Here is a 15888-nt window from a genome sequence, read left to right as displayed (position 1 = left end):
ACACAAAAAAAAACCATTTTTGTTCATTGGACCTTCTGAAAAATCCATTTTCAATACAAAAATATGGGCGATAGAGGGTTGGTTAAGAGCTGTGTAACTGAAAAGACGAGACATCTTAGTAAATGTTTCCAGAAAGCAAACGAAAATATCCGATTTTGAAGAGAACTCCCAGCCTAAAGGGAGAAGAAAATTTGCAATTCTCATCGCTTAACGCACGACGACCTCCAGGAACCCAAAAAAATGAATTATTTATCAACGCAGATTAGCTGAAATATGGACTGTGATATTAGAAAGTAGCAAGAAAGAACGCAATCGTCTGGAACTTTTTTAGCTTTGTTTCGAACAAATTGAGCACAAAACTGACTTTAATGTACCTTCTTGCCTGGGGCTAATATTTCTGTGTTATTTGTTTGTGTGGTTGTGATTTTGCTACTGACTGGTCCTCTCCGGGTTGGAATAACTCTCGGTCCGCGAACGACGTCGCCACATTTGACTGATTGTAAATAGTGATTTTATACTGATTCATACAACGCGTTTGCTTTGAGTATAGGAATTGTAACCTTGTTTTTTTGTTTCTATGTTTGTTCTCTATTGTGTATGGCTTTCGGTAAAATGCGTTTTTGTTTTAAGATTATGCAAATTGAAGCAAATTCGTTTCTAAAGTTAGCAAAAAAAACAAGAATACTAGGTTGGAAAAGCTACGAGTTACACAATTAAGGAAGAAACAATGTCATATAAATGCAACTTCTGGCTAGGGTTTTCTTTTTTCTTTTTACTCACGAAAACGAGAGACCGTAGACTAATTTAGCAAAGCGCCAATAATTCCGCCTGGGTATTACACGACCGGTCTCCAACTTTTGTTTTTTTTTTTTTATATGAAAATCAATTCTAACTTTTTGTTCCACTAGCTTTCGCGTCCCTACAGGATATTCATCTCGCGTATAATAATGGTTGTAAAAAGGTTGTTGTTTTATGTTGGTTCTTCGCTTTGAGTCATTTTTCCATGCTTGCAGAGCTTGACAAAAGCTCTTGAACAGCTTTTGAAGTTGGAGGCTCCGCCCACTGCAGAGCTTTTGCAATCGCAGGCTCCGCCCACTGCAGAGCTTCTGCACAACTTTGCAGGCAGACGAAAAGCAGACCCAAATGCCGACGACTTTTTTGTGGTGTTTTGTTTATGTGTTTCAGCTAGGATTTTTGTTTGTTTGTTATTGTTGTTGCTCTCAATTCTAACCCTTAATCTTACATGTGTAAAAAGGTAGCACTTTTGGATATATAAACGTTCTTTTTTTTTCGAACAAATAGTATTACAGTGGTTTTTTTATTGCTTTTTGAAGCACATCTCATTTTTGGCAGAACAATCATCATCTCGTACAAAATGCACAGCTAAGATAAGGAAGTGATGAAGATACGATACACGATGCGAAAAGGATTTAAACGGAAAATTTGGTTTTGCTCCCCTGATTTTTGGGAGGAACTTTGAAATCCATCAAGAGCAAGAGTGAGTTAACGCCTAACAAAGGGGAAACGATTTAATACCATAGTTTTTGTTTTTAATATTTATATACTTTAATACCGCCTGCGAAAGCATCACATTAACGCGTAACGCGTCCAGAACCGGACAAACTTTCAACCGGTTCGAACCACTTTCCTATCAAGTAAAGAATAGAAGTAAGACCTGCTGCTGCTGCTGCTGGCTACAATTGAAAGCGATAAAATCCATCCACGAAGATTGCTCCACACTAATAATAATCTCTCTCTCTTGTTCTAACAGTCCGAGATCGCTGCAAAAAGACCCGCGCACGCAACTAAAGGTTGTTCCAGCTTCACCGTCAACTTTGACTACTTCCTGTTTCCCTCCCACTTTTTTTCTGTATATAATATGTGTGTGTTTTTTTCATTATGTATAAACGTGTAATATTGATGCAGCTTTTGTATGTTTACTTTACACTGTGTACGTTACTTTTTTCCCATCTTGCATACTTTTAATTCACTCTCGTTAGTAAATTCCCGCCCACTCTTACTGCCAGTCTTTTTTGATCTCAAAGCTCCACTCCCACTTGAGGTGTTCGTTCTTGTCGTCGTCGGTGAACAGCGAGGACACGGAGTAGGTGCCGCGCGCCATCATCCCGGACGGGGCTTCCTCGAACGGGGTCGTGTAGCTTTGGATTTCCTTCTTGGGCGGGTACGAGCCGACCATCTGCGTCATTTTGTCCACTGATTTAGCACGATGCCAAGGTCGGAGAAGAAGGGAAACGGTTGGAAGGAAAAGATATGTTTACATTAAAGCGTTGGAAAACGAAATTGTTTACGTTTCGGACTGTCTAAATCTATCAATGTATGTTCCTAGAAGGTGAGTTTTGGTGTTAGAAGCATTCTGGTAGATGCAGTTGTGTTAGCATGCATAATATACGAGCTACTTAAGCAGTTAACTTCTATTTGGATTGATATGGCACCTTACCAATGTATTGCTAGAATTTTATCTCCCCATTATTTTGAAGTTTTGAAGTGCTTTAGAAAAATCAAATTTAGACCAAATTATGGCAACCATTAGGTTTAATAGGATTACATTACCATAGTGATTGATGCCTTTCTCACATAATTAATTGCAACAAGTTTCCTGTTTTGACTTCCTCACTGAGGTAAGACTGAATGAACTTTTCAGAGAAAGCTCGTAGACCCACCTTAATGTATATCTATCGACTCAGAATTGAAAACTGAACAAATGTCTGTGTGTGTGTACCAAAATTCCAAAATTCTCACTGAGTTTTCTCAGCCTTGGCTGCACCGATTTTGGTCAAATTAGTTGCATTCGATTTAAGGTCCCATACGTACCTATTGATTTTTCGTAGGTTTCGATAAGTAGTTCAAAAGTTATGTATAAAAATGTGTTTTTGTATTTTTCCGGATGTTAGTTAATCGAACTCAAATACCATCATGTTATACATAGTTGGTTAGGTAATTGAAAAACCTTTCCAACGAGTCTTAAACATTGAAGATCTGGCAACACTGTCTCGAGTTATGCCCACTAAAGTGATATTTATGTATTTTATTTGATGCCGGATCTCACTTAAATGTATTAAACTATAGAGTTATCTACGTGCGCATGTATTGCGTGTACGTACACGAAAAAGATGAAGGTTAAATGTTGTACCCGCTAGCAAAACAAATGGTGTGCAAGTGTGCGTGAGAGCGGGCTTAGATAACTCCATGTCCGGATCACTCATACGACCCACCCACTATTAGGTTTTACACCGTGACGTCATCTGACAGCTCGTGTGCACTGTTTACATGATCTTCGTCGATTGTCGACGAATTTCCCCGAACAAAATCGACGACCGCATCGAACTGTGCTAAGTCCATGTAAACAGTGCACTCCTTTCTAACCTCCAAATCGAGTCGGCGTAAAACCTAATGGGTATCAGGCGGCCATAAATCAAAAAACCGACACACTCTAATTATTTTCATGGTATTTTTTTTCGAAAATAAGCATTCTAACTAAGATAAATTCGAAGTTTGAAGGTTGTAAGATCAAAATTCATTTAATGACAGACCTTCAAATTTGAAAATGGAAAGAAAAAACATGTTTAATGACAAAAAATAAATATTTTTCATAGTTGTACTATGTAGCTGTTTATGTTTTTTTTCCTGCATCATTATATATATTCGCGATCTGAAAATTTTCCAGCTTAAAATTTGAACCATGTCCTAACTTGTCTCCAAATTTCAAAGTGCACAAATGTGCACTTTTTGAGTTATGCCACGTTTAGGTACGTTTTATAAAATTCGAAATACCTTTGCTAAGTATTTTACAGAAACAATTCTTCGAATATTCATATCAGTTAGTTGTTGTGTTCTTTTGAAAATATGGATAATAATACCGTAGTGTCCCTCTACGATATAACGAAGCACTAGTCTGAAAACGTGAGAACTGCTTTCGAGTATATTTGTAAGAATTACAACATTGCAGAACCATCCCATGATCAACTCAGGGAAAAACTACGCATGTTGTTCTGTAGCTTTAAAACGAGGTTTACAAAAATAGCCCATAGAAGAAGTACCATAAACTGTCTTAAATTCTAAAACACCACAAACACCGTTTTTTATTTGGTGGGGAAGGAGAGGGGGGGGTCTTCAAAGAGAGGTGGATTTTAACTCAAGAGGAAGGGGAGGGGGTTGAAAGTAAACCAGAAACTATAACATAGCATAAGCCGCCATTCCGTGCATCAAATAGACAGAGCAAGAATATTAAAATTCACCACTTTAATGCATGTGGGCTCAAATATATGAAAAAATCGAAAATTTAACTTTTTTTTTGAAAAAATATCAATTTTCATTTGTTTTCATTATAATAAGTACAAACAACACAAAAAAGTCACAAAAAAGTAAAAAAATATTTTTGGCCACTCGCTTCTATGGAAATACCCATAGTGCCACCGTTGCACTCAAATCTCATTTTCCCGACTTTTTCCCCGACTATTCCAGAAATTCAAATAATAGGCATATCTTATTAATTCATAAAAACAATATTATTTTGATTCAGAGTAGAACCATAAACAATTATTCTTTGAAAAATAACCGGAAGCGTAACAGTAATTATAATTTCAATGTTGATTTTCAAAATGGGCAAACGTATAGTTTTTGATACTCCGTTTTTTTAAAAGCTCAATACATAATTACTGTTATTTCAAGGAATTTAGAAAAAAAATATCTTGAAATTTGCTTAAAAGCGAAATGTTTGAAGATACAAGTTCTTGAAACATATTTGCAATAACTTAAATCAAATTTAGGGGAAATCTTCGTATGTTTGGCAGGTTAAGCACTCGCTCCTAACTCCATCTAATTAGCAGATTTTCACTATTTTAACATCTAATTTTGCAAAACTTTTAATAGAAACTTGCTTGCTCAGTACTCACTTCTTATTAGATTGTCTTCCCCAAATTGGATTTTTTTTGTTGCAATTTCAATATTTTTTCATACACAGCCGGGTCCGGTGGCGCAGTGGTTAGCGAGGTAACCTCTCATCCCAGTATGGCCTGGGTTCAATCCCAGACGGACCCGGTGGCATTTTTCGAGACGAGATTTGCCTGATCACGCCTTCTATCGGATGGGGAAGTAAAACGTCAGTCCATTAGCGTAAAAGAGGTTTTGAGTGACTCACCACACATAACGTTCCGACGCCTTGAAATGAGCAGAAACTTGCAACAGAGACCACAAAAGACCCGGGGGTCGTTGAAGTGGATTGGTTTTTTTATATTTTGTCATGTTTTCAAAACGTTAAGTTTTCCGATAACTGAAAATCAAGCTTTATCTTAATAATTATAATTAATAACCCATACTCACAAAAAAATTCAAAAGAAAAATATTGAAATTTTTTTTAATGAATTTAGTTAAAGAATTAAGAATATTTACCACGAAAAAGAAACCATTGCCAAATTCAGGTTGGGATCTTTTATCAAATATTCAATCAATGCAATGTGACAAAATGAAGTAGAATCATAACTTTACGTTTGCCATAATCGTTAAAATTAGGTTCTCTTTTTATATAAGTTTTTCATCAGCATAGTTGCTGTTTTAAGTAAGATGTTACCTCTTGTTAAGTAACCGACAGGTATTGTCGAAACGTCGGATAGTTTTAATGTAAACATCGCTTGATTTTTTAAATCTACAGATCAGTCGAAAATCATCCATAACACTTTACCATTGCAATGGCATTCGTGCCGTACAAAAATCAATAAAAATCTTTTGACTTATAAAAAAAAAACTGCGTCTTATATGTATTAGGATTCTTAATGTCCCCTTTCCAATGTTGCCCAGAAATAATCTTTTCATTCTTAAATTGAAAAGAACCTTAAATGTAAAGTAAGTTACTAAAGAAGTGAGTGAATTTATTTTTAAATTGTACAAAATATTTAGAAAAAAAATCAAGAGTTAAAAAATAATTTTCAAACAAGTAAGCGTGAGATTTCCGACTTTTTGACAAAAAAAATCACAAATTTCCGACTTTATCCCGATTTTTGAAGGATTTTGGCGATTTTCCGACTTTTTCCAGACTTTCCCGATTTCCCGACTTGACATTGAACATTGAAGATCTGGCAACCCTGTCTCGAGTTTTGACCTCTTAATTGATATTTGTGTACTTTTTTATTGCAGATTTGAGGAAAAAAACTAGATGAAATTTGTGTCTAAACCCATCGAACACCAATTGTTGGTGAAGAGTGAGGAAAGCACCAACCACATAGGTGGATATAGCTAGTTTTTATTTTATAGTATGACTTATTTTTGGAATTATGGGTCAAAGAATAAAAAAAGTCAATGTTATGCAAAGTGGTTACTCAATGTATTCCATGAATAGCAAGTTAGATGCGTACTAACACAGTTATACACTGCCGCTCTAATCATGTCCGTCCCATATGTAAAAACAGCAAGCCGAGAAAAACGCATGTCAAGTTTGTCCCGCACATAAGGCTACGTGTTAGAATTTCACGAAAAAGTGGATTTTCTCCGGTTTTCTAGAACAAAGTACTAAATTTTATTAGGTTTTCTGATAGCTTACATGATTTTGAACCAAACTGCATCATTACCTCAAAATTGACGAAATTACATATGGGACGGACTTGATTTGAGCGGCAGTACAGTTATATTCCGTAACATGCAAGTGTCTTAAGCTCAAGTGTAACTGGCTGTTAGATAAAGAAACCGATTTTGACTAGATAGCAGCAAGCGAAAAAAAAAACTCAAACCACTCGAGTTATCGATTCTTATCAAAGCTAGCTGTCGTTGCAACTACGGCGATAAGACGGCAGATACAGCAAAGCAAAGCGAGAATCGAAAAGCCACCAGCAAAAATGCGACCTAAAATTGTTAACCCTAGCGATGCACTATTCTAGAATCAACAGAACAAACCAAAAGCATTCGCTTACCATGAACCACTACGTTACGTTAGGATTAATTTGATTTTGCACACAATTATCGAGATATGGAAAGATAGACACACATTCAAAGAGGCAAAAACAACGGAAAAACGATGCGGTCCCGCGTTTGTTGGTTCGCCACAATCGGAACCGGCAACAGACACGCACCACGTGGTGGCAGGCAAGGAGGAATGAAATTAATTAAGAAAAAAAGACCACATTTTAATCGGCGTTATCACGGTTTAACCTGACACCAAGCGGATATTCGAAAAAAGGGTCAACTTACCGGGTACTCCCATCCGGTAGGTTTTCTGGATGTACTTCAACCCGTGGACAATTTCCCGCTGGACGACGAAATCGATCCGAATCTTGTACTGAATTCCTTCCTTGATGACAAAGACCTTAAAAATAATGGAATGTTAATGGTTGATCTTGTCAGTCTAGTCACAAATCCCTTACATTCTTTTTCAGCTTCGAAATGTCTCCGGACAGGTCGAGCTCCATCGGGTCACGGTCCGCGACGAGCAGGGAAAGCTTTTTCACAATCACCTTGCGAGGGTCGGAGTCGTCTGAAAAAGTAAAACAATAAATTAAAATCTATTCTCCAGAAATTACCGGTCTTTCGCACACACCGAAGATAATCTTCTCGGACTGGGCCTCGCCGAGCAGGGCTTCCTTGTACTTTCGTAAGCTTTCGTCCTCCGCGTCCGCGGCCATGATCTCCTCGATGGTCTTCTGCGGGGGTGGCTGGTAGTTGGCATCGTGCTCCTCCTCGCCCTCAACCGGCGGAACGACCTCATTCTCGGCGGACATGCTGCAATTCGTGGAAAATATTCAAGAATTGATGAACACAACAGACAAATGCCTTCTGTAAAAACAAAACTTATAATGGACCTATGCATTAGTCTTTTGAAAGGTATCATTACTAGATCGAATTACTCAGAGTTACATTAGTACCGTCATCAGGGGTGACGTTAGGTCTAGGGGGTGAGATTGGGTAATACAAAAATGCTGAAATTTTTATGACTCAATCTCATTCCCCAGACCCAATGTCACCCCTGGTGACGGTAGTTCACTTATATTTTTTTCGTTTTTGTTCTCATTTTCTTGTTTTTAACATCAAATTTGAGTTCTGCAACACTATTTTTGTTAAATAACATAATGCATTTAATTAAAAAAAAAAAATCCCCGCCGTCTTGGATTTAAAAATTCTAAATCACTTTAGAGTAGTTTAGGAGTCATACTTAAGCTCGACAATCAAAAATCAAAAGAAAAAAAATGTAATGTATGTATTAGGGTGGGTACGTTTTTCAAAAAGTTCTCGGATCAAGTTTTAGTATGGTTCCCCTTGTAGGGCATGCCCATACTGCCCATGTTCGCATAAATGTCCCATATGCAAAAACAGCAAGCTGAGAAAAACGCATTTGAAGTTTGTCCCATACATAAGGCTACGTGTTAAGTTTTCGCGAAAAAACTGGATTTTCTCCTGATTTTTAGAACAAAGTACTGGATGTTATAGGCTCTTTTGAAAGAGCACACGATTTTGAACCAAACTGCATCAATAACTCGAAATCGATGAAAATGCATATGGGACATTTATGCGATCAGGGGCAGCATAGGGACTTTCATGCCAATAATCAGCTCATTTGGTTGTAAACTGGCTGCGCGCATCAGGGTTAAAGTTTACATGGGAATTACTATGGGAAATTGGAACTTTTTGTTCAAACGCTCCTACAGGTCTGGGAAAATCACGCGCCAACTTCTGGTATGGTCAGGCTTATGGGGAATGGTCTGGAGAACACTTTTCCCGAAGAGAGCATATGGATTCGTTGTCCCTAGACCTGGCGCATCGGCAAACAATCCGATGTCTCCGGAATCAACGGTTTTCCCTCAAAAAGCATAAAATTTTCCTTAGCATGCTATGAAAGCTTGATGCACACCGCGACGCCATACGTCAGGCAGCTACAACGTGGTTGAAATATTTGCAAAAAAATACAAATTTGCTATGCAAAGATTCTGAATTCGACTGACTGTTGTCGAACAATAATTCAATTTTTGTCCCGCTCACATCGAATTTTCAACATCAAATTTTTCAAAGATTTCATTACGAATTTATGAAAAAAATATGTGAGGCACTTTGTTTCAAGTAAGCAAGCATTTTTTCTAGTTGCTTCATCAAAAATAAACGGAAAATTGCTGAAAAATAATTCGTGTCAAAGTTAAACCGGTAACATGAATTCAAGAACATGAATTCTGGAGTTATGAAAATGCACCCATAATATCAGGATTACTCGAAATGATCATTTTCTAGTTAAAAGAAGATTTGCAATTGAATATTCCAGCCGTTTCTCCCCCACGTTGTAGCTGCCTGACGTATGGCGTCGCGGTGTGCATCAAACTTTCATAGCATGCTAAGGAAAATTTTATGCTTTTTGAGGGAAAACCGTTGATTCCGGAGACATCGGATTGTTTGCCGATGCGCCAGGTCTAGGGACAACGAATCCATATGCTCTCTTCGGGAAAAGTGTTCTCCAGACCATTCCCCATAAGCCTGACCATACCAGAAGTTGGCGCGTGATTTTCCCAGACCTGTAGGAGCGTTTGAACAAAAAGTTCCAATTTCCCATAGTAATTCCCATGTAAACTTTAACTTTGATGCGCGCAGCCAGTTTACAACCAAATGAGCTGATTATTGGCATGAAAGTCCCTATGGGCATGCCCTACAAGGGGAACCATACTAAAACTTGATCCGAGAACTTTTTGAAAAACGTATCCACCCTAGTATGTATCCAAATTGATTTTTTTTTCCAAGGCTTTCGGATAATCAAGTCTGGACTGTATTGAAAAATGTCAGCTTAGGTTGCCACACTAAACCTAATGACATCTTAGTTTTGGATATATTTTTAAATGTCTCAGCAATTTTCATATTTTTCAAAAAAAAACTTCAAGGGCTCATAGTTTTTGATCCAGGAAACAACTTTGCCCAAGAATGCAAAGAGGTTCGTCTACTTCTACTCTCACAAGCTGAATTGGCTAATGTACTTCTCTCAATCACAAAAGAGAGAAGAGTTGAAACACGGTAAAGAAAATCTAACCAAACATTCAAAAAATATAAATCTTAACCCAGTACCACCCAACCCCGCCACCAGGCGGGCTTCGAGCTAAACATTTACCAAAAGAAGAAGATTTAAAATTAATGAAAACATGAAGGTTGGAAATTTCACTTATTTCATGTGACTTTTTCTTCACTCTCTTCTGGCAGTACTTGCTGCGACGGCAGAAATGATTCAGGGTAGGCGTCGCGACGCTCATGCAACCAAGCATGCGGATGGTTGCCAGAAGCGCTTGAAGAAAAAGTTGATGTTTTCAGCGGTGGTGTTATAAATGCTGTACCAACATTCTTAATATTTGATGAATCTTTTTGTACTCTTCGGCAAAGCTGTTCCCTTCGAACTATGAGCTCGCAAAAACCAAAACGCACCGATTTTACGGGTTAAATCCCAATTAAACTTCAAAGTCAAAGCGTCCTGTCGCAACCAATCAAGCTCGTATTTGGGACTCGGGCTCAGTACATTCCCTAATCATGCCCCAAAATGCCCGCAAAATTCGACCATTTTGTTCCATCCTAAGGTACATACTCGCAGTGCACAGTGGTCCAGATGGCAAAATTAAGTGGAAATGAATTTTCAACACCAACAAAATTAAGAAATCAATAATATAAAATTTCTAAAATAAAAAAATACTGAAAATTAGAAATTCTTAAATAGGGTCTTAGAGTTTTAAAAACACGCTTGAAAACCATTTCTGATCACTTTTTGTTATATTAAAGCAAAAACAAAAGTTGACAACATCCTTTTTTCAATGGATTAACTATAGTCCCTTAGAAAAAGCTGTCAAGAAGGACCGCGAGGTTAATTTTTCAAAATTGATTGAATAAAATCCATTTTAAACTCTTTGTGGTCGTATAAAGGATCATTTTACTCAAAAAAATAAGCTTTATCGTTGTGAACTATAATATCAGCAATCTAAGCTTAATTGGGTCCTAAAATGAAACTTAGATTGCTGATATTATTGTTTACAGCGATAAAGCTTATTTTTTTGAGTAAAATGATCCTTTATACGACCACAAAGAGTTTAAAATGGATTTTTAAATCGATTTTGAAAAATAAGCCTCGCGGTCCTTCTTGACAGAAAAGGTCTTACTTGACAGCTCTTTCCAAGGGGAACATAGTTGATCCATCGAAAAAATGTTGTCTTGTCCTCTTTTTTTTTGCATTAAGACAAAAAAAAAGTGATCAGAAATGGTTTTAAGCGTGTTTTTATTCGTTGTGCATCAAAACTTACATAGGGCTTAGGACCCTATTTTAGGACAAAATTCTAAAACTAGGAAAACTACACATTTCATAAAATTATAAAAAAACGAAATTATGGAATAAGTTATAAAAAGTTATAAAATTATGAAATTATAAAATTATGAAATTATGAAATTATAAAATTATAAAATTACGAAACTATGAAATTATTAAATTATGAAGTTATGAAATTATTAAATTATGAAGCTATGAAATTATGAAGTTATGATATTTTGTAATTATGAAATTAGAATATTAGAAAATTATAAAATAAGCATGGTACAAATGTATTGAACATTTTCTTAAATTTTTTTTATTTTTTTTTTATTTTTTCAGTTCTTAAATTCTAAAATTCTTAAATTCTTAAATTCTTAAATATTAAATTTTTAAATTCTTAATTCTTCTTAGAATTGATAAATGATAAACATTCTGACGATAGATTGTCTAGTTCTTGTAAAAAAATCTTACAATTTAGTCTTCCTATCCTAAATAATGTAATGTAAATGAAAAAAAAAAATTTAATGGAAAAATTTAATAAAAATCTAGCAAGTTTTACAATTGACAAATCTCTATGATTTCACATTTCACACATAAAAAGATGGTATTATCAATGATAAAAATAAATATTTTACGAGGGCCCAGCTCACTATTCCACTTCCACTACTTATCAACAAGCTGTATATTTATCTATCTCCCTAGCAAGCCTACGACAATGTGGAAATTTCGTCTGATACGCGTACAAGAAAAAATACTTGCACCATGACTCATGCTCCCAACCCCTTCCATCGTTCCGTACACGCCGCACATCTGCGGTCGGATATTAGAAGAGTGTAATGTTTCAAACCAATAAAATAAAAGCCAAAAGAACGAAAAAAAAAAAACCTTTTGCACCTACTTTCGAGTAGAGAGCTCTAAATAATTCGCACTGCACCCAACAGCAGAAACAGCTCCCCACAAGTACCCGTTAATCGGCCAGAATGGCCCGGCACCCCACCCACCTTCCTTTCCCCGCAGCAGCAGCTGGCCAATCCAGCCAAATATTCTTGATACTTTTTTTTCGCTTTATTGCATGCCTCTTCTCTTTTCTCATATTGTGTCGAGAGCAGCAGCAGCCGCCACGGCAGACAGATCTAATTTTAAGATAATGACGCCGCCTCCACCGCCCGAAACGACCTCCCACCGGAACACCCGCTCCGGTGACCCCACCCACGAAGTCCTGGGCACCGATTTTCTTCAACAGAGTGGGATTCCCCTGTTTTCTGATAAGTTTGTGATTGCGAAAAAAAAAGCTGAATCACGTCGTAAATTAATGTCACACTTACATGAACTACTCGCAAGGTTCTGGTCTTGATTTTGTGACTGCACCGAATCTGGAGTTTCCGGATATCGACTTCCGTCGCTGCTCGATGATTAATCAGACAAAACTGCGCTACGATTTCGCTGTAGGTAAAACCGTGCTCGTGTGCGTGTATGAACACACTGCAAAACTGAGATTGAAACGGGCACCGACGACGGTTCTGGAACGCACCCTCTCTTGACGGCCACCGGAGAACCGAAGGTTAATACAACAACACAAAACTAGAGGAACCACGCGAAACACTCGCACCACAAATTAATCCAAAACCAAGGAACTACGCCCCCACGACGATGTCACGCAACGGCGGCGGCGACGGCACGGAGACAGTAAACGAAAAAAGAAGCACCGACGACAATCCGAAAAAACACACTCCGAACCAGATTCTGACCAGCAGGATTTTGCGAAAAATATGGCTGATGTTCTGGTGTCCTCTTGGTGGTGGTTTGTTCTTTTTCTTTGACAGCTTTTTGAATAATTTTGACAGTTTGCGTGCGAGCCCGCCTCGCGGCACAGGGTGGCACTTTGAGGGGAGTTGGACGTTTTGCTGGATTGCGGATTGTACGTACATGAAAAAATGTTAGGTTAAAATTTGTACCGGCCACGAACCGTACACCCAAAGGCCACGAACCGTACACCCAAAGACCGACAATAATTGCCACTGAATCCGGTCCCGATTGTGGTCCCGATACTTGGGTGGTCCAAATCCGAACTAACTCGGGGCTACTCCCTGAAATCAAAGATATGCCCATTAGGGTGTAATATCAAAATCGATTTTCCAGCACAGCATTATTTTAGTTCCTTTTGGAGTCCTAAACAACTCCCCAAAGTTTGGAAGCGATTGGTTTAGTCCTCACTTTGCGCAAAGCGATTCAATTTTTCATACAAATTTGTATGGGAAAAATCATTTTTTTTTAATTGTGATATTTAAAAAATCGACGTTTCACGCTATATCAAAACCGGATTCATATTCGGATGCTCTGGAATGTGCTCTACAACTTTCCCGAAGAGAATATGGTGCTAACTTGCTCCTAAAAGAAAATACAGCGTCCTCAAAACTCGTCTAAAACGTGATTTTCGATCAAAAAAACACGTTTTAGACGAGTTTTGAACACGCTGTATCGGTTTTCATATGGCGTGAAACGTGGATTTTTTAAATATCATAATTCAAAAAATGATTTTTCCCATACATTTGTATAGAAAATTTAATCGCTTTGCGCAAAGTGGGGACTAACCAATCGTTACCAAACTTTGGGGAGTTGTTGAGGACCCTATAAGGAACCAAAAAGTTGCTGTGCTTGTTAAATTTGGACAACTTTATTTTTTTCCATACAACCATATTACACCTTAATGCCCATATCGAGGCTAAATTTCAAATTTGAGCTCATTCTGATCATGGGTACCCCTCTCTCTAAGCCCTTGAAGTTAGTATGAGAAAAATCGTCGAAATGTATGGAGAAAGGCAATTATTTCAGATTTTACCTGTGGAAGGAGCAATAACTATCCAATAAGGCTTTCTATTCAGAAATTTACCAACACAATCAAAGTATGTTTATTATCCGCGCACCACCAAACCGAAGTGCGCATCTCTTCTGTAGCGCGAAAAAAATCTGTTGCGCCGTACAAAAATTTAGTGATTTGTCGTAAGCGTGTACATGAGCCTGTGGCGCAACAGGCTTTGACAGGTTGCGCTCGTATTTTGATTTTTGCCTGCCTTCACAATACAACATGACAGCTGGACGTTTGTTTGCATCAGGTTTCCTATCTCTTTCTAGCAAAAGTTTTTTGTCAGGTGACTTCTACCTGGTTATTTTCACTGACCGCCCGATATATCAGCCAACTTACTTAGCAGGGCTGTGACAGCTCGAGCTCGATCATTGTTTGCATCAGGACATTGTGACGAGAAGTTTGTCATTTTTGGGTTATACAGTCATCCTTCATATTCGGAACAGTTTACAAAACGGTCAATGTTCAAAAAATCATAGCAAATCGATAATTGAAAATAATGATTTGCTTTTACCTCCATGTGAAAGCTTTTCTTGTGATCTTTCGATTGATGCATAGACCGGCTGTAATTTTTTACGTTTTATATCAAGTTTTTAAAGAAAAACTTTGACCCTTGAAATCCACAAATTCGGAACACTTTTTTCTTACGGATGTAAACAAACTTTGGTTCTCCCCAGGAGCACATATTTTTTTACAAAATAATGACTTCACACACTGAAACCAATGAAACTCAAGCTCAATAACATCCCACAATTATCACGCAGAAAAATAAGGCATATTTGAATCAACAAAACGTTTTGTTGATTTAAAAGTCAAGATTTTTGTTGAATCATCCGAGGGGATGACTATATTATTTTTTTTTTCACTTGGCCTAGAAAGCCTTATTCTTACCAATTTCCGGAACTTAGATCTTCATTATATTTGGAAAAAAATTCCCGAAGACACCATATTTTCAGGATACACTCAACCCCCGGTGGTAAGTCACTTTTTCGTTTGACACTTTTTTAAGTTTGTTCCCCGTTGGTTTGAAAAAGTCAAACTAAAAAGTGATGAACTATCACTTTTTAAAACGGGACTCATATTTACTATCAAACCAAACGTTTGGTAGTAAGGTGAGCTCTGTGTAAAGAGGTTGTCAAACTAAAAAGTGACCCCGTTCGTTTGACAACAGTTGCAACTGCAGTAGTTTTCCAACGAAAAAGTACTGTCGCATGAATCTAGGCACCAACCAGGTTACACAGCAGAGTGGCCACAAGAGTCGAACATGTGTTTATTTGACAGGAGAAAAGTTGCGATTGAGAGTTGTAAACAATACAAGAACATTAAATCGGTCAAAAAGTGCACTTTGTGTTTTTCACTGCTGACAGTTTAGTGTATATATGTGTATATATCATGACGTCATCACTTCTACATTTAAAAGTAGGACCACTTTTGATTTAAAATAGTGTAGTTTCACATTGTACATACTGAAATTTACCAATACTTTAATCATAACCAACGCGTATTCAACATTGTAAGGACAAACACTTTGTAAGGACATTTGTGAGAGAGGCCAAAACACGCGACTCCCTGAAGTTTAACACAGTACAAGTATTTTCATTTTACAGAAATAAATAAAAAACTAACGTTTCCGGTAAATGATATTCCGGCAAAGGCCACACAACCCCCGTTTCCAGAAGTAAAAAAAAATAGGTCAACCAATTTCACCACCTAGGCGGCGGGCATAACCGGCAATGTTTACTTCATCTGACAGTTCTCGTTCGCG

The 15888-nt window shown here is 37.5% G+C and overlaps 1 protein-coding gene across 1 annotated transcript; it reads right to left on the bottom strand.

Annotated features, from left to right (window-relative positions):
* Nucleotides 1–315: 315 nt before the first annotated feature.
* LOC128092947 (rho GDP-dissociation inhibitor 1-like) lies at nt 316–13079 on the bottom strand. The gene is made up of 5 exons (XM_052708157.1): nt 12586–13079; nt 7544–7725; nt 7371–7480; nt 7198–7312; nt 316–2214 (listed from the first exon to the last, which is right to left on the bottom strand). The coding sequence occupies exons 2-5, from the start codon at nt 7722–7724 to the stop codon at nt 2018–2020; spliced, it is 603 nt and encodes a 200-aa protein (XP_052564117.1). The 5' UTR covers nt 7725; nt 12586–13079; the 3' UTR covers nt 316–2017.
* Between the last annotated feature and the right edge of the window lie 2809 nt (nt 13080–15888).

Source organism: Culex pipiens, chromosome 2 (genome assembly GCF_016801865.2).
Source record: "Culex pipiens pallens isolate TS chromosome 2, TS_CPP_V2, whole genome shotgun sequence".
Taxonomy (NCBI): Eukaryota; Metazoa; Arthropoda; class Insecta; order Diptera; family Culicidae; genus Culex; species Culex pipiens.
This window is presented reverse-complemented; position numbering and strand designations above follow the sequence as displayed.

Coding starts and splice junctions, on each gene's coding strand:
- LOC128092947 (XM_052708157.1), bottom strand. CDS start 7,724: ATGTCCGCCGAGAATGAGGTCGTTCCGCCGGTTGAGGGCGAGGAGGAG. Junction 7,481..7,543: donor GTCCGAGAAGATTATCTTCG/GTGTGTGCGAAA, acceptor TTACTTTTTCAG/ACGACTCCGACCCTCGCAAG. Junction 2,215..7,197: donor CTACCGGATGGGAGTACCCG/GTAAGTTGACCC, acceptor GTGCTAAATCAG/TGGACAAAATGACGCAGATG.